Source organism: Eucyclogobius newberryi, unplaced genomic scaffold (genome assembly GCF_026437365.1).
Source record: "Eucyclogobius newberryi isolate DKJ021-1_F unplaced genomic scaffold, fEucNew1.0.hap1 SCAF_22, whole genome shotgun sequence".
Taxonomy (NCBI): Eukaryota; Metazoa; Chordata; class Actinopteri; order Gobiiformes; family Gobiidae; genus Eucyclogobius; species Eucyclogobius newberryi.
The window spans coordinates 5,954,029-5,973,954 of record NW_027315857.1 but is presented as its reverse complement, the minus strand read 5'-3'; the positions used below and the strand labels follow the sequence as shown (position 1 = coordinate 5,973,954).

General features: G+C 39.0%; 2 protein-coding genes across 2 annotated transcripts; both read left to right on the top strand.

Moving 5' to 3' along the window:
* The first annotated feature begins 1,993 nt into the window (after positions 1–1,993).
* On the top strand, positions 1,994–12,866 carry ndufs2 (NADH:ubiquinone oxidoreductase core subunit S2). The gene is made up of 14 exons (XM_072458500.1): positions 1,994–2,150; positions 3,979–4,082; positions 5,248–5,438; positions 7,615–7,735; positions 8,988–9,100; positions 9,190–9,264; positions 9,373–9,450; positions 9,631–9,716; positions 9,796–9,915; positions 10,676–10,805; positions 11,229–11,324; positions 12,020–12,103; positions 12,182–12,239; positions 12,696–12,866. The coding sequence occupies exons 1-14, from the start codon at positions 2,044–2,046 to the stop codon at positions 12,731–12,733; spliced, it is 1,401 nt and encodes a 466-aa protein (XP_072314601.1). The 5' UTR covers positions 1,994–2,043; the 3' UTR covers positions 12,734–12,866.
* Positions 12,867–13,032: 166 nt separating this feature from the next.
* Positions 13,033–17,214, top strand: fcer1g (Fc epsilon receptor IgFc epsilon receptor Ig). Its single transcript, XM_072458501.1, has 5 exons — positions 13,033–13,228; positions 15,643–15,737; positions 16,294–16,329; positions 16,740–16,763; positions 17,140–17,214. Exons 1-5 carry the CDS (start codon positions 13,168–13,170, stop codon positions 17,191–17,193), a joined length of 270 nt encoding a protein of 89 aa, XP_072314602.1. The 5' UTR covers positions 13,033–13,167; the 3' UTR covers positions 17,194–17,214.
* Positions 17,215–19,926: the final 2,712 nt, after the last annotated feature.

Below are 19,926 nucleotides of genomic sequence, written 5' to 3'. Positions count from 1 at the left end.
ACAACTGAATCTTTTTCTACAATGGAACACTCCTGGACGAATGAGGGATTATGACATGACACTTTGTGATATGGTAGTTTACAGATTGTGCTGTATGTAAAATTGAAATAGAGAAGAATAAAACTGCGGATTGAGAGCATTTGTGGAACGAAGATTGATGGGTACAAATAGGGTGTCACAAGGAGTGAGCAGCTATTGAAAGTTTGGAAAGGGTTAAATCTTACTGGTGGAACAGTGGAAAGGTTAAAGTGGCTACAGTTTTGTTTTGTTTCATGCTTATGCCTTTAATTGTACTACTACTAGATTTTGTAATAGAGAGTTATGATGGTGTGGGAGGGATTGAGTTTAGAGGTGGTGGTTGTGCAATACTGCATATGTGAAACAGAATACAATATAGGTGTTCATAGTGTAGAAAAAAATCAATTGTATCATCTCTGGACTTTGTTTTTAGAAAAACAAACGTTTTGACTCTCATCCCAGAGTCATTCTCAATCTGCGAATCGAGTCTGGGAACTATATCCTACTTGTTTTTGTGGGAGTTTTTGGTTTCACTTGAGACTACTCTTCTTCGTTTTCTAACAGCCCTGTAATGGGCTACCAACATCCCATTGTAACATGACTTTCGCTTCCTCTTCACTGAGTACAGAATCAGACTCAATCAGAAAATGTTTATTGCCATTGACCGATTAACAAAATTCACAAACATAGGGAAACTTGCTTTGATAATTTGGTGCAACATACCTGATTAGTACCTAATTAGCATCAGAATACCCAAGATGTCTCCCGCTCCAGTTTCAAAACACTATTATATACAACGGAAATGTTGACCTCTGGTGAACATCCCTGAACATCCTTTGGTAAGTTTATATTTAGAAGTTATGAACTCTCCAAATAATGTCACCTGTCACGCATGTTTGTTTACGCGATCCACATGGTCCACGGGCCCTAGGGCCATTCAACCAAAACTGTGAGATGACCACATTGAGATAGTCTCAAGAGGATGAGAGAGTGAGAAACTAATGTTTCTTGTCAAAACCTGTAATTGTCAATTGCCTGCGTTTAGACCTTAGACATGTCAGAATGACAGAAGCAGAACACGCGCTTTTGTCTCAGTGAGAATCTCACGTCTTCTGTGATTGGCCGAAACCTCATGCGGGTTTGTTTTGTTTCCTTCTTCCGGTCAGTGCGTAGCACGTTACTAGAGCCAAATCTCTTGATCATTTGCTGCGCCGCGTCTTGCCGCACCAGCCGCGTTGGCTCCCTCGTACGCACTCCCCGTGCTCCGCGCCTCACCCGCCGCCTAATGTTGGCCTAGTGCTCGTTGTTGAGAGAGTTTTTTAGCATTTCAAAACAATTACTGCCACAACGATGTATTGAAGCTTCAAAGCAACAAAAAGACGATCCCTTACATGATACACTACTTAAAATAGGAAAACACCAGTCTAGAGATGATCACTGGAGTGTGTTAAATGCAGTGAAGAATAAAAGGAAATGAAGGACAGTCAAAACAACCTTAAAATGACACTTAATCTTGAGGATCTTCTTCAGCAACATCTAGAGTGCCAGCTTCAAATTACTGATTAGGTTTTAGCGAGAGACATAGTTAATTAATGAAATGTAAGGATTTTTAATTAGAGTAATTATATTTTCTATATAGGTTTTTACTACATATCGGAGTTCTCGACCTAAATTCTTTTATTGACAATGACTCTTGGATGAGAGTCGAAATGTCTAATTTTTTTAACTGAGTCCAGATGACTACAACTGAAGCTTTTTCTCCAATTTTACTACATAGTTTATTAAGATCCCCATTAGCTCCTGCCATACCAGTTGTTATTCTTCCTGGGGTCTCCTCACTTTCACTACATACATTACTCCTTATCAGTTGGTAGCGGTAATGCACCTTTGTTTGCCAACCACCAATAAAAGAAGATCAGCCAATAACGAGCAGTACCACAAAGTGTCCTGTGGTGGCAGTATCACGGCAAACCGCGTTACAACATCAACAGAGGACGCCCTTTAAGCACAGCGGTCTGAGCCAAGATGGCGGCCACGATGTTGAGGTTGCTCTCCAGGCTGACACGTCCTTCAGGCAAACTCATTGTAAATAACGGCGTTCTCAGTCCGAGCTGCACCGTGCTACAGACCAGGTACAGGAGAACAAAAAGTAACGGTGAAGATGTGGGATGTTGCTAGCTTCTAAACGCGCCTGTCAGCTGTGATGCTAACGCTAGCCGTGGCTGCTAAGAGCCCTCTGTAACGTAAGATGCTACGGTCATCGTGATCGACCTGCACAAACACTATCGTTACATTGTTTATTTTTTTAGAAACTGTGTGGAGGCGTTGCTACATGCAGTTTGACATATGATGTAATGGTGGTTGACTGCTAATTTGCTAAAGCTGCGGGTTGTTTACAAGTTTGCTGTCTTGTCAACTTCACCTCTAGCAGTTATGTATCTGTTAATCTAGCAGATGATTACGGATTCAAGACTTTGTGTTTCCAATCAAAGATGTCCCTATCCCGTTTATAGTAAATACATAGTCGATGCATAGAGGAGATAGCGAGCATGAATTTGAGCCACTTTTTTGCATGTGTGCGTTGTAAAGATGCAAAATAAAATATAATAAAAGTAGCTATGTTTCCTTAAAGCTTCTTCTGACATAGACTCCTATTTATTGAGAAATTGGTGTCAAACAAACAAACCACAATCCTTTGGTCCATAAGACATGCTCAACTTACCCAAAGACCTAACCCCTCACCTGGCTAAAGTTAAATCAAACTTGAACTTATACATTTATGAGAGATTTTATACTGAGAAAACTAATATATGATGTATTATTTTTGTAAATATGCATCCCAGAGTAAAGAAATAGCTTGCATATTTCAATTAACTTGTTTCTACACCCACATTGGCATGGTAAAAGTGATAATTAAATGTGAAATGTGTTATATCATATTTTAGGTGGTACAGTTACACAACTCGGTATATGTTTTGAAGTTTCCAATTTTACCAAGCTAATGATAGATGATTACCAATGATAAAAACAATTTGCTCTAAAAAAAAAAAAAAAATATATATATATATATGTATATATATATATATTTATATATTTATTTATTTGCAACACTCTGCTTTTGTGAAGTTTCCTATTCAACTGAAAGTTTACTGGACTTGATGTATGCTTTCAGTTTATAATGTCATATTCCAAATAAAATTGTATAGTTGAGGCACCTATTTTATAGTTTTAATGGGTGGCTCATCTTATCCCAGTCTCCCCTATTTATGACATTGAAATCTGATGTTCAAACCACTATGCAGTTCTATTCAGATGGAAGATTTTTTGGCGCCAAATCTTGAGTCTCATTTCCTCGTGGCGTGGACAGCCGAGTAGTTCATTCACATCAATCATAGGACGCAGCTACTGCACAGTTGCAGCCTCGTCGGCTCGTCCCCAGGATAGCAGCACGTTTCCCTGGCTGCGCATGCGTGGTTGATATGCCGGTGTGTGTCTAAGCGCATGGATCTATCATAATATAGTTCCCTCAGTGTACAGGACAAAATTAAGAACGAGAAAGACAGTTCGAGCTGGAAATCTACGGAGACGAGAGATGTGATGCGATCCGTCGCCCTAATAAACAAACGCATGTGTAACCGCGAGGCTTTTATGTGCTTCCGCACGGTGATGAGTGCGCATGCGCACTTCTGCTTGAGTTCTCAAATCGGCAAAAAAAATCCTCCATTATTCCTTTAAGGCACAGTTACACTTGATTCGTTTTATAGATTTATACCTCTCGGCTCATTCTTAAATGCAATACAATCTGGTTTTACATTGATAAATCTACATTTGTGTATCAAATTGTTATGACTAAGGATACAGTGTATTTATTGATGCAAATTATTAAAAATATAATTCTGATATCATGTAAATATTTGCATATACCATTGTAAAAATTTTATGAATTGTGTGTTTGTGTAGGCAGAAGCAATGGCAGCCCGATGTGGAGTGGATGGAGCAGTTTGCAGGAGCAGTCATGTATCCCACTGCCATCAACGAGAAGTGGGCTCCTCCTCCATGGAACGGTATTATGCTTTTGATTTGTCTATAATGTGGTCTGCCAGGAAATCAAGGACATTCCTCTGACTAACCCTTCATTTAAGAGTTGTGAAATTATGGAGTGGTCTGAAATTTTCATCATAGTTGCAGTGAGAGACAGAATCTAAAAAGAAAAAGCCGGAAATCATAGTGCATAATCTTTAAATAATTTATTGGGATGTTGTTGCTGCGAATAAGTATTTAAACACCTGCCAGCAATCGGCAATAATTCTGGCTCTCAAAGACCTGTCAGTCTGCCTTTAAAAAGTCCACCTCTGCGCCACTTATTAATCTAAATTAGCACCTGTTTGAGTTTGTTAGCTGCATAAAGGCACCTATCCACCTCACAATCAGTCAGACTCCAACTTCAGCCATGGTGTCAAAAGACACCAGGAAAAATATTTAGACCGCCACAATCCTGGAAAGGGCTATGGGGCAGTTGTTTCAGGTACAGAGTGCTTCCTGGAGGATGGGTTGAAACAGGGAAGCGTGCTACAGCACTCGCCAGGCCGACTCATCCTGGTGTGTAGGCTCTTGTCCGTCTGCTAATCCGAGGAGAAGGGGAGAGACTTTTTTTCTAGCTAAAGACAGCAGGAATCAATCAATAAACCATTTTGGGCACATATATGAGGTACCAATGGCACTGTAAGAAGGTTAAAAGCTCTGAAAAGTCGATTTTGCATGATATAGGACCTTTTAAGTAGTGGCTTATTGTCCGACTTTTACAGTACACAAAGAGAGGTTGGAGGCGCAGCGAAGAGAATAAAATGCAGAAAGGCTGAGGGATAAACCAGTTGTTTCTTGTTTACTCTTAAGCCACTTCTCACATTGACACAAACGTTTGTCTTTATGTAAATTGCTGGGATCTGCCTCATGATTTAAATAGTGTAATTCAGGTACAATTTAGATTGAATTTATGAAAAAAACTAAACCATATTTGAGTGACGGCAGCAGCTCAAGAAGCAGAGCTCTGCCTCTGGACCCAGAGCCATGCCTTGGACATGAAGACGCCTTCTGCCATTAACGGAACCATTCCAAAGTGCTCTTAAGTGAACTGGTTTACGTGACATGGGCCAGTCTAAACATGGCTATTGTGCTTTTTAATATGCGTACCTACAATGACTGTACTAAAAATGCTTTTCTTCCCCACAGACAAAGACCCTCCGGCTGAGAAAGACGTGTCCAACCTGACCATAAACTTCGGGCCCCAGCACCCGGCGGCTCACGGTGTGCTACGGTTGGTTATGGAGCTGAGCGGGGAGTCGGTCAAGAAGTGTGACCCCCACATTGGGCTGTTGCACCGGGGCACCGAGAAGCTCATAGAGTATAAGACATACCTGCAGGTACAGGCCAGCGCACACTGCTTAAAACTGCTTTTCAGGCACGCTGCCTTTAAAGCTACGGACACACTACATAACTTTTAGCCAGATTTTCTTAACATTTTCAGTCGCCGTGTCACTCTGTCTCTAGTTGAAGTCAGCCGCAGCTGCTTCAGTCTTGTAGCGTCGACCTGTTAAGACTGGACTGGCGTTTGACTCCGTGTGGACTGTGGAAAGACGAGACTACCGTAGATTCCAGTCAGTCATTCAAACATGTTTAAATTACAAGCCCGATTTTGGCCGTGCTCTGGCACAGTGGCATGTTTACCAGGGCTGGGTATCACGGCCAATTTCCTAAATCGATTCGATTTAGATTCATAACGTCCTGAATCGATTAATCACGATTCGATTCGATTCAATCTGCTCTTAAATAATGAAAATGGCTCAACTGTGTTACAAAATACAAATGTACTTTATTTTTTCTTTTCACCATAAACTGGTTTTAAGTGCAAACTTGTAAATTGGACAGTTTAACTTCACATAAAGTAGTTTTTAGACCTGCTTGTGAGGCTCAGTTCAGTGTGTTCGACGTGCATCAGCTGCATTATCTCCACTGCACCAACCATTATTTGCAGCGTTGTCCGTCACGACTGCTTAGGTTAGGGTTAGCCATGAGGCTATATGGCAGTGCCGCGGTTCCTGAAACTGCTGGGCCATTTGACCGCGCCGCGGCTCTGCAGCCACGGCCATATTATTAGCGGTGTGGCTCGTCAGGAGTACGGGTGCGTAAATCTTTGCAGACAAAAGTTGCGACGGCTTCTGTTATCTTTATGGGTCATGTTAGTGATTCCTTCAGTTTCATTTTGTTTTGCCCCGGACGGCTTGTTGTCGGAAGCTAACGTTAGCGTAGTGTGATACCTTGTCAAGTGGTTTCTGAGGTTTGTAGTATTTCCACAATAACTGACCTCCGCTTCACAGATTTTGCAAACCACTTTGGTTTTATCCGGCTCTTTGTTTTAAATCCGAAATGGTTCCAGATGTCAGACTTGAGTTGGGACGGCTCGCTGAGCCGAGTTTTACCTCCGTCTTGCACGCTTGACAGGCGGACGTAAACGCGCCACTGCTGCGCCATGCACAAGACTTCATGGGGAAAAATTGATCTCATGCCTTATGAATCGATATTGCAAAATTTTAATTACAGATCCAAAATCGATTTAAATTGATTTTTTTTATCCAGCCCTAATGTTTACTGACACCTCTGCACTCAGAGCTCAGCGGAGGAGACACTGGAAACAACTGAGGACAGTGCCATGAAAACATCCAAAATAAAAAACATTTTATTTTAGTCTATTTTTGGCTAAAGGGTTACATGATGTGTCTTTAACTGCATAGGGATTTATTGTCTCTGTGTTATAAATGTGTGGTTATTTTAGCCCAGTCCTTTAAATGTACATTGTAAATGTGAATGTCTATTGTTTCTGTTGCAGGTGTTTTATGGCCCAGAGAGTTTTTAATATGTAGATTTTTATACATTTCAGGCCAGTATTTATTTATAAATTGTAGTCAGACTGTCCACAAAATACATGGTAATGATGGGCAACACATTCATTGTCCTGTGAATAATGTGCACTTTGACATGGTGTTATAAAATACTGTGATATATTTTATAGACAGACTTTTTTCAAGGCATGACAGTTTGTGCTTCTCCTTCCAGATGTAGATATATGTTCCCAATCACAAAATTTGATTTAAAATATGTGTGAAATTGTTTAGCAGAAACCTGGGGGATTATTAATACAACTAAAAAGTTACAAGTCTTTAGGCATGTCCACGTTGAAAGATTTTTATACAACTTCCTATATTAAGTATTTTTGGGAAAAATATATCTGATTTAAATGTAATGTAATGAAATTAAATGTAAAGTTTTTTTTAAATTGCAAGTACAAAAGTATTGATTTTAACACTTACAATAGGGCAATTTTACATTCACTTTGTTAGCTTTTGGGGCTATTTAACTGTGCCCTCTCATTGACGTAAAAGCAAAATGTGACATTTCAAGACATGGAAGTGAAGAAATGGAGGGTTTATTGCCAAGTCTTCACTGGAATAAGTGGTGTTTAATATCCAAGTATCTAATTATAGAATGTAAGTAAGTTCCGAGAAGTCCCCTCACAACACACTTCTTGTTTCGGTTTGACAGGCTCTACCGTACTTTGACCGTCTGGATTATGTGTCCATGATGTGTAACGAGCAGGCCTACTCTCTGGCTGTGGAGAAGCTGCTCAACATCCAGGCCCCTCCCCGCGCTCAGTGGATTCGAGGTACTGACCACCAACGCTACTGTTCAAATTGGAGCTTACAAGGGATGTTCTTTAGAATATTCAAATACACACCCCAATAAGATGAATCGAGCACACATACATATACAATGTACATATATTTTTCCTAATTAAATATTTGAAACGATTAAGGTTAAGGTTAGTAATGGTGTAAAGGTTTACTGTGGAAAAAGACATAATAAAAGTTTGTGACTTAAAGGCGCAATGGACGATTTTTCGGCGATTTGAGAACTCAGGCGGAAGTGGACTCCCCCGTGCGGACTGATACAACACACACGTGCGTTTGTTTATTAGCGCCGCAGATCGCATCGCTTGTCTCCCGTAGATTTCCGTCTTCTTCTGAGTCAGCTCGAACAGTCTTTCTCCGTCTTCATTTTGTCCCGTACACTGAGGGAACTATATTATGATAGATCAATGCGCTTAGACACGCGGAAACGTGGGGACGAGCCGCACGAGGCTGCAGGTGAGCGGTAGGTGCGTTTTATGATTGATACATGGCAGGACTAATCGGCAGTCCACGCCACGAGGAAATGAGACTCAGATTTGGGCCAAAAAAAATGTCCATTCAACCTCTATTTTGCAAGTTTCAATGCAAAATAGAGTCTTTATTGATGAACCACACAAGATGACAGAACACCAACAAGAATGTGCTGCCCATGTCCGAGGAACTTAATCGCTATAACGTTTTCCTTGTTTGTTTCTCTTTGGATTGATAATAAAATTAAAAGTAAAAGAAACATTAATGGACAAAAAAATGCAGCCCTTTGCTCTAAAGTTTTAGCATGATCTATAATGCAAAATAGATGTTACACTCTTATGTTATTATAATACTTCATACATTTGTGGGGCTTTTGGAAATGCATCAAGTAGTGCCTTTGTAATGTTTTCTACCATTCTGTGCGTGTCTGAGGCAAAGTCTCCAAGGAGACAAGCAGGTAGCTAACCTTTATCCAGATAAAGGTTTTAAGTTTTCAAAGTCAGGTCTGTGGAGAGAAAAACCTCTAATGTAGTAAATGCCTTGGAGTCTAATTTCTGGCTGAAATATTGCTTGGTGCTGTTAAAAAAATGGTACAATGGCTTGTACAGTTAGTCCAAATCTAAAAGCCAAAAGAAATTTAAATTCAGACTAAATAAAGTTTTTTTAATTTATTATTATTTATTTTTACATTTACAAATAACCTAAATGGGATGGGATATTTTGTAGTGACCCTAACATGTTTTTGACTGTCCGCAGTGCTGTACGGCGAGCTGACCCGCATCCTGAACCACATCATGGCCATTACTACCCACGCCCTGGACATTGGAGCCATGACGCCCTTCTTCTGGTTGTTTGAGGAGAGAGAGAAAGTGAGACATCGACCCCTCTAGTGCAATAGACAATCTTTGTACACTTCCCATCTGCTCCAATCCAGACTAATCTTGCTATTGTTTCCTAGATGTTTGAGTTTTATGAGCGAGTTTCTGGAGCCCGAATGCACGCTGCCTACGTCCGACCTGGAGGTGTGCACCAGGTGGGATATCTCAGTAACTCATGGTAGTGATCATGGTGATTATAGTCAGGTGTTATTAAGGCTGTTCATTATTTCACACAACACTATAGTAAATCCTCCCGGTTTCAGGATTTGCCGTTGGGCCTGATGGACGACATCTATGAGTGGTGCAAGAACTTTTCCATCCGTATCGACGAAGTGGAAGAGGTCCGTTTTTTTTGTTTTAATCTACTACAGCTCATTCAATAACCACTTTTAGTCGTGCCTACTGTTGTGTTCTTGGGCAAGATACTTAACCACTGGTGTCAGTTAATGTGCGTGAAAAGTGCTCTGTGTGACCGTTTATTTGAACACATCCTCACTTTTCTAACGTGAACGTGTTCCCAGATGCTGACCAACAATCGTATTTGGAAGAATCGAACAGTGGACATTGGGGTGGTAACTTCTGAGGAGGCTCTCAACTACGGATTCAGGTTCACATTTTTTCACAACTCTCTGCTTTTGTAAATAACTAGATTAAAAATCTTAAATGTTCTTTTTTCCCCCCCTCAGTGGAGTGATGCTGCGAGGCTCTGGAATCAAGTGGGACCTGAGAAAATCCCAGCCATACGACAAATACAACGAGGTGGAGTTTGACGTGCCCATCGGGAGTAGAGGAGACTGCTACGACAGGTGAAGATGCTCTCATGTTTGTTAAAGCCCTCTTCGGTGTGACTGGATCCTGGCAAGAGCTCTTTATAGCACTGACGAGGAGAAGGGCGGACAATCTGGACAGCACAATGTTCTCTGAATGTTGAGCTGCAAAATGATGTGGGTTTTATTACAATCTGACTCGTATTCATGAAGAAAGTAATTAAGACGCTCCTAAATGCAGAGGTGCAGATGAAGCGCGGCAACGTTAGCTTTTTATGAGCCGGCCCAACTCGTCCCATTATGAAATGACCACTTCTTATCTATCCTATCACTACGAGCCTGTGCATCACCGTGTGTCAGATCACAGGCGTGAGAAAGCTTTAACAGCAGAAGATCAGTCTGATGTCTGTTATTCTGAAGAAGCAGCTCTGACTGATGAGAGAGTTCACTTTGCGACACCTTCTCTGCTCTTCAGACCGAGTGGAACGTGTGTTGATGATGGAGAAGTGACCACTCCACAAAGCCTTCTCCAGCTCGTCCCAAACACTGTCTCACTGGGGCCCAGATCTGGAGTAGATTAGTTTCTGCTTCTTCTTTTTAGATGTTTTCTCTGGATTTGTCTTTCCACATGGTTGTTATATAAGCGGCAGAAACGCTGTGAAGTTCCGGACCCTGACTTTTTCCCCCGAATTTTCTCAAATGATTGTTGTAATGTTGTTTTAAAAAGGAAAAATTGCTTTAATAATCATGATTACAATTACGACAAATGTGTGTCTATGTTTGTGTGTGTGTGGTGCAGGTACCTGTGCAGAGTGGAGGAGATGAGACAGTCCCTCAGAATCATGATCGAGGCAATGAACAAGATGCCCGAGGGCGAGATCAAGGTGGATGATGCCAAGGTGGCCCCCCCAAAGAGATCGGAGATGAAGGTACAGTATAGACTGTGTGATACCTTCCTTAGGAATATTTCAAAACATTTCCTTCTATATGGAGTTGGTGATAACCTAAACTAGATGATACACTGCAGTGTTGCTGTTCACATTACACATGTGTGTTGCACTGGATTTAGCTCTGTTTACATCACTTTTGAGTCGGTCCGCTTCACATGCTCCTCATTCGCGCCAAACGCTTCATAATCATCAGATGACCAAAGATTCAAACATCGTGTATCGTAAATATACAAGATCCTTTCACTTTTTAAATCAAAATCCAAGCACTTTTCTCACTTTTCTCAAGTAGGGCCTGAGGTCGTCTCACATTCGTGTTCACACTGGGACAAGCACCACTCTTTTACATTCACTTAACTAGTGTAAAAAATACTTGACACTCCTGTTTTTGTTTTCCCTCTACAGAATTCTATGGAGTCGCTCATCCACCACTTTAAGCTGTACACGGAGGGCTACCAGGTCCCCCCAGGGGCCACCTACACTGCTGTGGAGGCCCCCAAGGTCAGGACCTGTACTATTATATTTTCCTCTGTTTTAAACAAGTTTAAAAAGGGAGGAGCAGATGATAGTGGGTAATACATCATTGTCTTTATTGCGTTACATCCTGTGGCACATTTCTGATTCATTCTAAAAGATATAGTCTCATTATAAATATTTGTACTATCCCACAAAGTACTGATGAACATTTTTGCCAATATTATACGCCACCAACCAATTATCTATTTACTTTCTAAATGATTTTCTTTCTCAAATTCAATTCAACAGTGCACATGAATATCTTCAAAGAAAGTCGTTTTTTAATTAAGTTTTTCACTTTTGTGTATTTTGAGCAAAACACAATTTTGTCAGTTAATAAAGGGGTTGACATAAAGAGAAGAATGTATACAGTCTTTACCAGGACTAAATGCAAAAATCTTAAAGATATAAGTTATTGAAATCTGTGGCAGAGTTTAAATAAGCTTCTGTAATATTTAAATTTATTTCCATCCATTGCAACATTATTCTCACACAGATCTTGTGTTGATGTGACCACTGCACAAAGCCTTCTCCAGCTCGTCCCAAACACACTTTGGGGTTCAGATCTGGAGTAGATTAGTTCTTCTCCTTTCATGTTTTCTCTGCTCGACACTAAATGTTCACACTTTGAATATCAATTCAAATGAATACCAGTAATTCTTTGTTAATTCATTTCCCAGGGTGAGTTTGGAGTGTACTTGGTGTCTGACGGCTCCAGCAGACCCTACCGCTGCAAGATCAAAGCCCCAGGATTCGCTCACTTGGTATGGATTCCCAAATATCAACCATATGTCTGTATTTTATTTAGAACTTGAACTGAAGTGTTTTTGTCTTTAACTAAGGCGGGGCTCGACAAAATGGCCCAAGGACACATGCTGGCTGATGTAGTAGCTATTATTGGTAAGGATTTAAAGAAGACGTACAGTATTATGCAAAGTTCACTAAAAGTTATATTTTGATTGATTCCTGCATGTTAACGTACATGCACAGGTGTCCTGTATTGTCCTACAACTGAGACTTGTGTGCTCAGAAAATTCCTGTTTTCACCTACCCCCTAGCCCCGCACATTCCCCTGTTCTTAGTTGAGATTATTTGAAAAAAATCATACTTTTAAGTGACACCTGTAGAGTTTAAAACCGGGGTGTCCAAATAAAATTTAATTGAGGGCCACAGTGTGAAACGTACAGAGTTGAGGGCCACATGCTACATACATCACACTGCAATGAATCATTCAAAATAAAGTAATGAGTTGCTATTAATGGCAGCATTTCTGCTTCTGGCACCCAAAAGGCTGGCATCGACCCTGCCATAGCCCCACTGTAACTAATGTATGTTTTGTATGTTTGTCTCTTGCAGGCACACAGGACATCGTGTTTGGTGAAGTTGACCGCTGAAGACAGACCACCGAAGACAGACCACCATCTCTCTTCCTGTTCACAGTTCAGCTTACTTTTGTGTGACGTATTCTAATATTACTGTATAATGCTCCGAAAATGATAGAAACCTAATAAATATTTTACAACTCCACATACTTGTACCTATGTTTCAATTGCCACATCTTTTCAAAAATGTTTTTCTGAATGCTCGTTTTGGCTTTTTTTTTCTCTTCCTTTTTTTGAGTGGTTTTCATGTTTAAAGGGGAGTGGTCTGACAAGATCTGAGAAAGATGGACTTCAAGCTGCCAACCACAACTTCCCTTTGAGTGAGTGAGCGTGCGAGTGTGCAGAGCTAGAGGCAAACAAATAGAAGAACTAAAGACAGCCCAGCCAGACGATCTCTGCGTTTAGCCCGTTCTGACAGCTCCACCGGCAGTGTCCAGTGTTCAAGCATGGGGCGCCTCGGTCCGCTTGCCATCGCCCTCCCACTGTGGATGTGTTTCGGGAGAGCAGGTAAGTGCCAAGATCAGACAATCTACATGCATTTTATTTTTTGGCCCAAAGGCCTTATTAGACAAGAAAGGTGAGCGTGAAATGAGGGATGCGAGAGAACATGCAGTAAATGTCTCTCAAATGTCTCTCTCGACACTGCAGCCGGCTGCACTCCGAGTACGTGTGCTGATACTTTAACCATTCAACCACCGGGCAGCACAATGTACATTTATTTTACAAGGGTTGAAGAATAACTTTCAACCAGTTTTACTCGAATACAAGTACATTTAAATGCTGCAGTTATCTAAGAAATATGTCTGTGTATGATTCTGTGAGTGAAAGTTGTTAAACCTGTAGTTTAACCCTCTGCAAACATGTTCTGAAATGCATTGGATTCTTGTGTAACATTACCAGTTTGTTTCACTCTTTTCTCAAATGTTAATGCTCCTGGATGTGTAAAGTACATAAAGCAAATACAAGTGAAAAAAGAGTTGCTGCCACACCACATTTCCTGTTCGAGTGACCACTCGACTTTGTGGAAGTGGATGTGAAATGCTTTAGTTTATGCAGACAGTTAATACAGATTCATGTTCAATGTTAGTTCTCTTCCTTACTAAAACATTTGTGTCACAAGTACAAATGAATATACCTAATCTAAATGGTATAGTTGCAAAATACCTTCTTTTGAATATCTGAAAGTGTCTTAATAATGTGTGTGATCTAATTAATAATGTTTCCATTTATAATTAGATCAAATAATGTTCCCCATATGGCCACACAGATTTATAACATTATGGCCCGTGATGAGAAATCAAACCCAAATATCATGCAAATTCCAATGTTTCTTTAAAACACGCTCATACATAAAAAAAAAAAAAATAATAATAATAATAATATATATATATAATATATATATATATATATATATATATATATATATATATAATATATATATATATATATATATATATATATATATATTTTATTTATTTTGCGTTACATTTGTTTTACTAAGTGTATATTATTTTTAGTGTAAAAGGCATAGATAGACAACTCTTACATTGGGTGGAAACAACAGACATTTTGATATTAAGTTGGTAAAATCTCAAAACGACATCTGCAAAATGAAAACTAGAATTAATATCATACTGTAAATGGGATTCTGTGGGGAGTAAGTTAGTTTGTTACATTAAAAGGATGCTGGTATCAAATGTAATAAACATTCTCTAGAGTCAAAACTTGTCTTTCGTTCAGTGAATAGTTGATAAAATATTTTCCACCAGATACAAGTTTATATTTGAAGTGTTGGTACTGTCTCTTTCAGCAAACTGCCAGGAAATGACATAATATTCATAAATTTGAGTCCAAGAATTTAATGTTTCATAACTATACACAAGGTTTTATGAAACGGTTCTGAACAGTTCCTTATTCTGAGAGCTGAAGAGCATTTACGGAAACTAAAACGACTAAAATGACCATTTGAAAACTTGTCTCACTAGTTCTTCATTAGAGTGGCTTTCTTACAATATAGAGATGTTCATCATTCTGTGGAAACAAGATTAGTTTGACTGGAAAGAAGAGTTTTGTGTTTGCTTTGAGTAGATCCGTCTTTATAATCTTGAAATTCCTTTGAAAAGTCTTTACGTAGACGTGTTGGTATATGTGTAACATACTTTTATTATTTTATATTTTTGCCATGTCTGAAATTCAAAGTTGGCTATTTTAATTTTACATTTCAACAGCAAAATGTTATTTTAAATCAAACTTTTTTGTGTTTTTGTTTTAATGTCTTTAATGAACTCATACTGTATATTTCTTGACAACTGGTTCAAATTGTACAAAAATCATGATTTGTTTGTCTTTTTGATTTGCTACCTCGTCATGTTTACATTAGATCGTTATGCAAAATTATACCAAAAGTTACTTCCAACTTAACAATTAGATTTTTTTTTTTTTTCCGGATGGGCTTGTAGAGCTTAATCTTACCACCTCTGGTTTTGTAGAATGACCCTAAACGTGATTTACATTCATGACAAAATATATCTTATCCAACCACACCACAAACTCATTTGAACAATATGTAATTTCTGTTCTATTGACTGAACAATTATCTATTCTTTTAATTAACTTTTTTCCTCCTTTTTAAAATCTACGCTTTGAAGTTCCGAACTTTGACACGAGTTGAATTGGTAATTATAGGAAACAACAATTATTGCCACACAATTGTAGTTTCATTGATCCATCCATCTTCCGGGGCGCGATATGATAAAAGAAATAAATAATTACAGTATAACGTCTTAAATAATCTCAACGTGCATTGTAAACGTTAGTAATACAATCTTAAAAACGATGCTGATACTCAAACCTGACGAGTCCTGCACGACATGAACTTAGGCCTCTTTATGTTTCTGCGTTGACTGAATTTGTCTTTGCAGCCGCTGGTCTTCATGACCCTCAGCTCTGTTACATTCTGGACGGAATCCTCTTTCTGTACGGACTTGTGCTCACCACTCTCTACTGCAGGCTCAAGGTTTGGACCGCTCTACTTTTCCCCCTTAGAGCTGCTTTTACAGAACCAGCCCTCGTGACAAATGTAGTCAATATAATGTTCACTTCAAGCCTCAGATGGACAGTTAAATGTCTATAACGCATTCTCCATTTATTAGTGCACAAAATTGGTCCTCTAAAGTTTACATGTAAATCGGTAATTGTATTGCATTTGAATTATTCGACGTAATATGCACCCAAGTAGTCAGCCAATGACTTACTTTGGTCTGGAATCTAGAGACACAAACACATGAAAAAAGGCCTATTCATCGCAAAGACGGTGGCATTATTAGATCGAAATATAAACATTTAATTATTGATTAAATTGATAAATAAATCTGATTTTAATAAATAACAATACACTTTATTTGTAACTCTCTGTCTAGAAAGCCTTCTGTCGTCACATGTCAAAAGTCTCAATGTAAAATAGAAATGATGGTTTGACTATCTACTAATTGAAAATTCTACAATCATAATTAGTTAAGTTAATTTATCTCACTTTTAAGAATTGTATATTCAGCGTGTTTTACCTTTTACAGGTCCTCAGTTGTAGGATGGGTTCAGCTGGTAAACAGGTAAAAAAACTTTTATCTTTCAATAATAATAAGCAATAAAAATCTGTCAAACGAGATTCAGACCTTTTTTTCCCATGTTGAAGTAGTATTAAGAAGTTGTTCTGCATACGTATAATTGAACTGGATAATTCTGTAAATAACTATTTATTTTTTATTTTTCATTTGATCCAAATTAATCTTCTCTCTCGTTTTTTTCACTGATCAAATGAACAGGCGTAATCATTTTCATCTTACAACAACACAAACCCTAAACTATATGAAATATCTGTCCAGTAAAACCACAGCCTCACGCAGGAAATGACACGTTCGCATGACACGCAGTGCCACTCCATCACAATTATCAGATACTTTTATTATTAGTTCCATTTATTTTCTCCAAATTTAAAATGTTTTATTTTCTTTTGTTGCAGGTCACTAATGAAGGCATCTACTCCGTATGTTTCCCATTATCTTGCTTTATGAAACATGTTATTTCTATGTTATAGTCAGTATTGTTAGTACTAATAGCACTATTAGTAATTAGCAATATTCAATTTTGTTACTTAAAACTAAAAATACAGATACAGGTTTGAAGAAATTGGTAACAAATTCAGAAATTTTACTTAAGTAAACGTTTCTAATTCGGTGTTTAAAAATGTACTTGAAGTGTAAAAAGTAAAAGTAGAAAAATGGCAGCAATCAATTTCCTAATTTTTCTAGTGAATTCAAGTACAGTACTTTTAAATTTTGTACAGTATTGTTATTACTATCATTAAGAAATATTCTTACTATTACTACTATTACTAAAGCTATACTTTTATCATGTTTTAGGATCTGCAGACCCAACCTGCAGACACGTATGAAACGATCGGCATGAAGACCTAAGCACACCACATATAAAAATAAAAACCTTAAAGTGCATATTATGACTGGTTTGACTACACATTTTATTAAATTGACATTAACACAATGATTATTTGAATTATGCGTGCAAACTTCCCTTGCATTTTCGATGGGATGTCGTTTGTTGCGGACACAGGCAGAATTTTCTTCCACTTCCAGATGGATGGATTTTTTTTATTTTTTTTTAAATCTTTCTTCACCAACGTCCACATTCAAAAACAGTTTTAAATATTTTTTACCACTTGTACAATCCCTCCAAATTAAACGATCATTCCAAAAACATAATATCAACCTGTCAGATGCCCTTTTTGTGAGTTTGTTTGTATTTAAATGCATTTTTCATCATTCTGACCTTGTGCAGCTTTTGGCATGTCGTAACTGAGAAAACAGGAACTTGTTTAAATTAGAGGAAATTGTGAGAAGTGCTTTGTGTTGTGCCAAATGTTTTTCATATTTCAATTTAAGCTTTTTAGAGATATTGTACTTAACGGGTCTTTTTTCCACATTGTTATTAACATTGTATAGCTTGTAATGTATTCATGACTATTTTTTACAAGACTTGCTATTCTCTCCTTTGCCACAAGATGTCAGAGATGAGACTAAGCAACAGTTTGGCTGGAGGCGAAGGAGCAGCACTTTGTTCTATTTGTGTCATAGTGACTTGACCAGTGCATTTTCACTCTTATTATTAATGTTTCATAGATTATCATTACATTAGTGCTAATTGTATTCTTGTACGCACATAAAAAAAATGCAACATAAACTGTTTCCTAACCCAAGAGTCGGAACATTCTGTGCATCTTATCATGATCATACCCAGATTAAAAAGGAAATGGCAAAAACGTACTTGATAAAGCAGTTAAAAATATTTAGATAATATTTTCTCTGTTATTGACTTTCTTAAATTCCTACTTTTCAAAATTGTAGAAGAACTAAACAAATTGAGAATGACTCCGAGCACAGACTTTTGAAGCTCCTTTTTTTCTGTATTTTATTTCCGTTGTTTTATGTACTTTTTTGTATAATTTATTTTATTATTGTACATCAGTTGCGCTTTATTACTCTTCATAACTGTACTGCAGTTAAAGTAATCAATAAAGATAAAGTCATCAATTCAATTCTATTCATCACATTTTTTTTGACATCAAAAGTATAGTGTCTAAACCAGACTTGGTGAGACTTATCCATGTGTTTGTCTCCAATAGATTAGACTGTAACGGCCTGTTCACTGGCCTCTCCAAACGAGCTGTAAAACAGCTGCAGCACATCCAGAACGCTGCTGCTCGGGTCCTGACTAGAACCAGGAAGTACCATCACAAAACATTCAGTGGGTAGTCCTGTTCTCAGGGACCAGCCTCCTGCTGGTGCCAGAGTCAGGACTAAACATGGACCGGCCTCCTGCTGGTGCCAGAGTCAGGACTAAACATGGAACGGCCTCCTGCTGGTGCCAGAGTCAGGACTAAACATGGACCGGCCTCCTGCTGGTGCCCAGAGTCAGGACTAAACATGAACCGGCCTCCTGCTGGTGCCAGAGTCAGGACTAAACATGGAACGGCCTCCTGCTGGTGCCAGAGTCAGGACTAAACATGGACCGGCCTCCTGCTGGTGCCCAGAGTCAGGACTAAACATGAACCGGCCTCCTGCTGGTGCCAGAGTCAGGACTAAACATGGACCGGCCTTCTGCTGGTGCCAGAGTCAGGACTAAACATGGAACGGCCTCCTGCTGTGCCAGAGTCAGGACTAAACATGGACCGGCCTCCTGCTGGTGCCAGAGTCAGGACTAAACATGGAACGGCCTCCTGCTGGTGCCAGAGTCAGGACTAAACATGGACCGGCCTCCTGCTGGTGCCCAGAGTCAGGACTAAACATGAACCGGCCTCCTGCTGGTGCCAAAGTCAGGACTAAACATGAACCGGCCTCCTGCTGGTGCCAGAGTCAGGACTAAACATGGACCTGCCTCCTGCTGGTGCCAGAGTCAGGACTAAACATGGACCGGCCTCCTGCTGGTGCCAGAGTCAGGACTAAACATGGACCGGCCTCCTGCTGGTGCCAGAGTCAGGACTGCGCTGCATTCTTCTTTTAAATTATGTTTATGATGACATTGTATGTATTGTATTTTAATGAATTTTTCCTATTGTGTGAAGCACTCTGAATTACTCTGTGTACGAATGGTGATTTACAAATAAACTTGCCTTGCAAAAAATGTGTGGGCTCGCATCTCCACAAACCTGACTCATACTTGACCAGGAACCTCCTCCTGTTAGTTTCCATAGAAATATTGTTCCTTTAGCTGTAATATTCCACAGTATGCCATAAACGTCTCTCCATGCAGAATGTAATGGTTTTAACTTTCCATTTTCAAGGAATCCTTTAGGTGGTCCAACTCCTGAAAGTTGATGTCTGAAAAGAATTGGGGCTTTACAAGTTATTTTATTTTGTTTTAATCATCATTTATTTATTATTGCTCTCTTTTTCATGAGTACCCTGTTAAAACAAAATGCAGATTAAACAAACACAGGATATCCAAATAAAACATTCAGTGGGAAGTGGTTAACCAGTGCTTTAAAATCTTTAAAACGCATAGATAATTCAATTCAATAGTCTTTGTGCTTTGCTCTACAGACGGGGAGCAGTTGCTGAAGATCTTTTCTCTGTCTGTGTTTTATGTGAAAAAGCAAACAATTTTACCCCGTTTTGCTCCTTGCATGCAGTCGT

What these genes read in the sequence shown, in the direction of transcription:
- fcer1g (XM_072458501.1), top strand. Translation starts at nt 13,168, where the DNA reads ATGGGGCGCCTCGGTCCGCTTGCCATCGCCCTCCCACTGTGGATGTGT. An exon ending in TGGGTTCAGCTGGTAAACAG is followed by an intron (nt 16,330 to 16,739) that starts GTAAAAAAACTT and finishes CTTTTGTTGCAG; the next exon opens with GTCACTAATGAAGGCATCTA. An exon ending in CTAATGAAGGCATCTACTCC is followed by an intron (nt 16,764 to 17,139) that starts GTATGTTTCCCA and finishes ATCATGTTTTAG; the next exon opens with GATCTGCAGACCCAACCTGC.
- ndufs2 (XM_072458500.1), top strand. Translation starts at nt 2,044, where the DNA reads ATGGCGGCCACGATGTTGAGGTTGCTCTCCAGGCTGACACGTCCTTCA. An exon ending in TGTTTGAGGAGAGAGAGAAA is followed by an intron (nt 9,101 to 9,189) that starts GTGAGACATCGA and finishes ATTGTTTCCTAG; the next exon opens with ATGTTTGAGTTTTATGAGCG. An exon ending in GACCTGGAGGTGTGCACCAG is followed by an intron (nt 9,265 to 9,372) that starts GTGGGATATCTC and finishes TCCCGGTTTCAG; the next exon opens with GATTTGCCGTTGGGCCTGAT.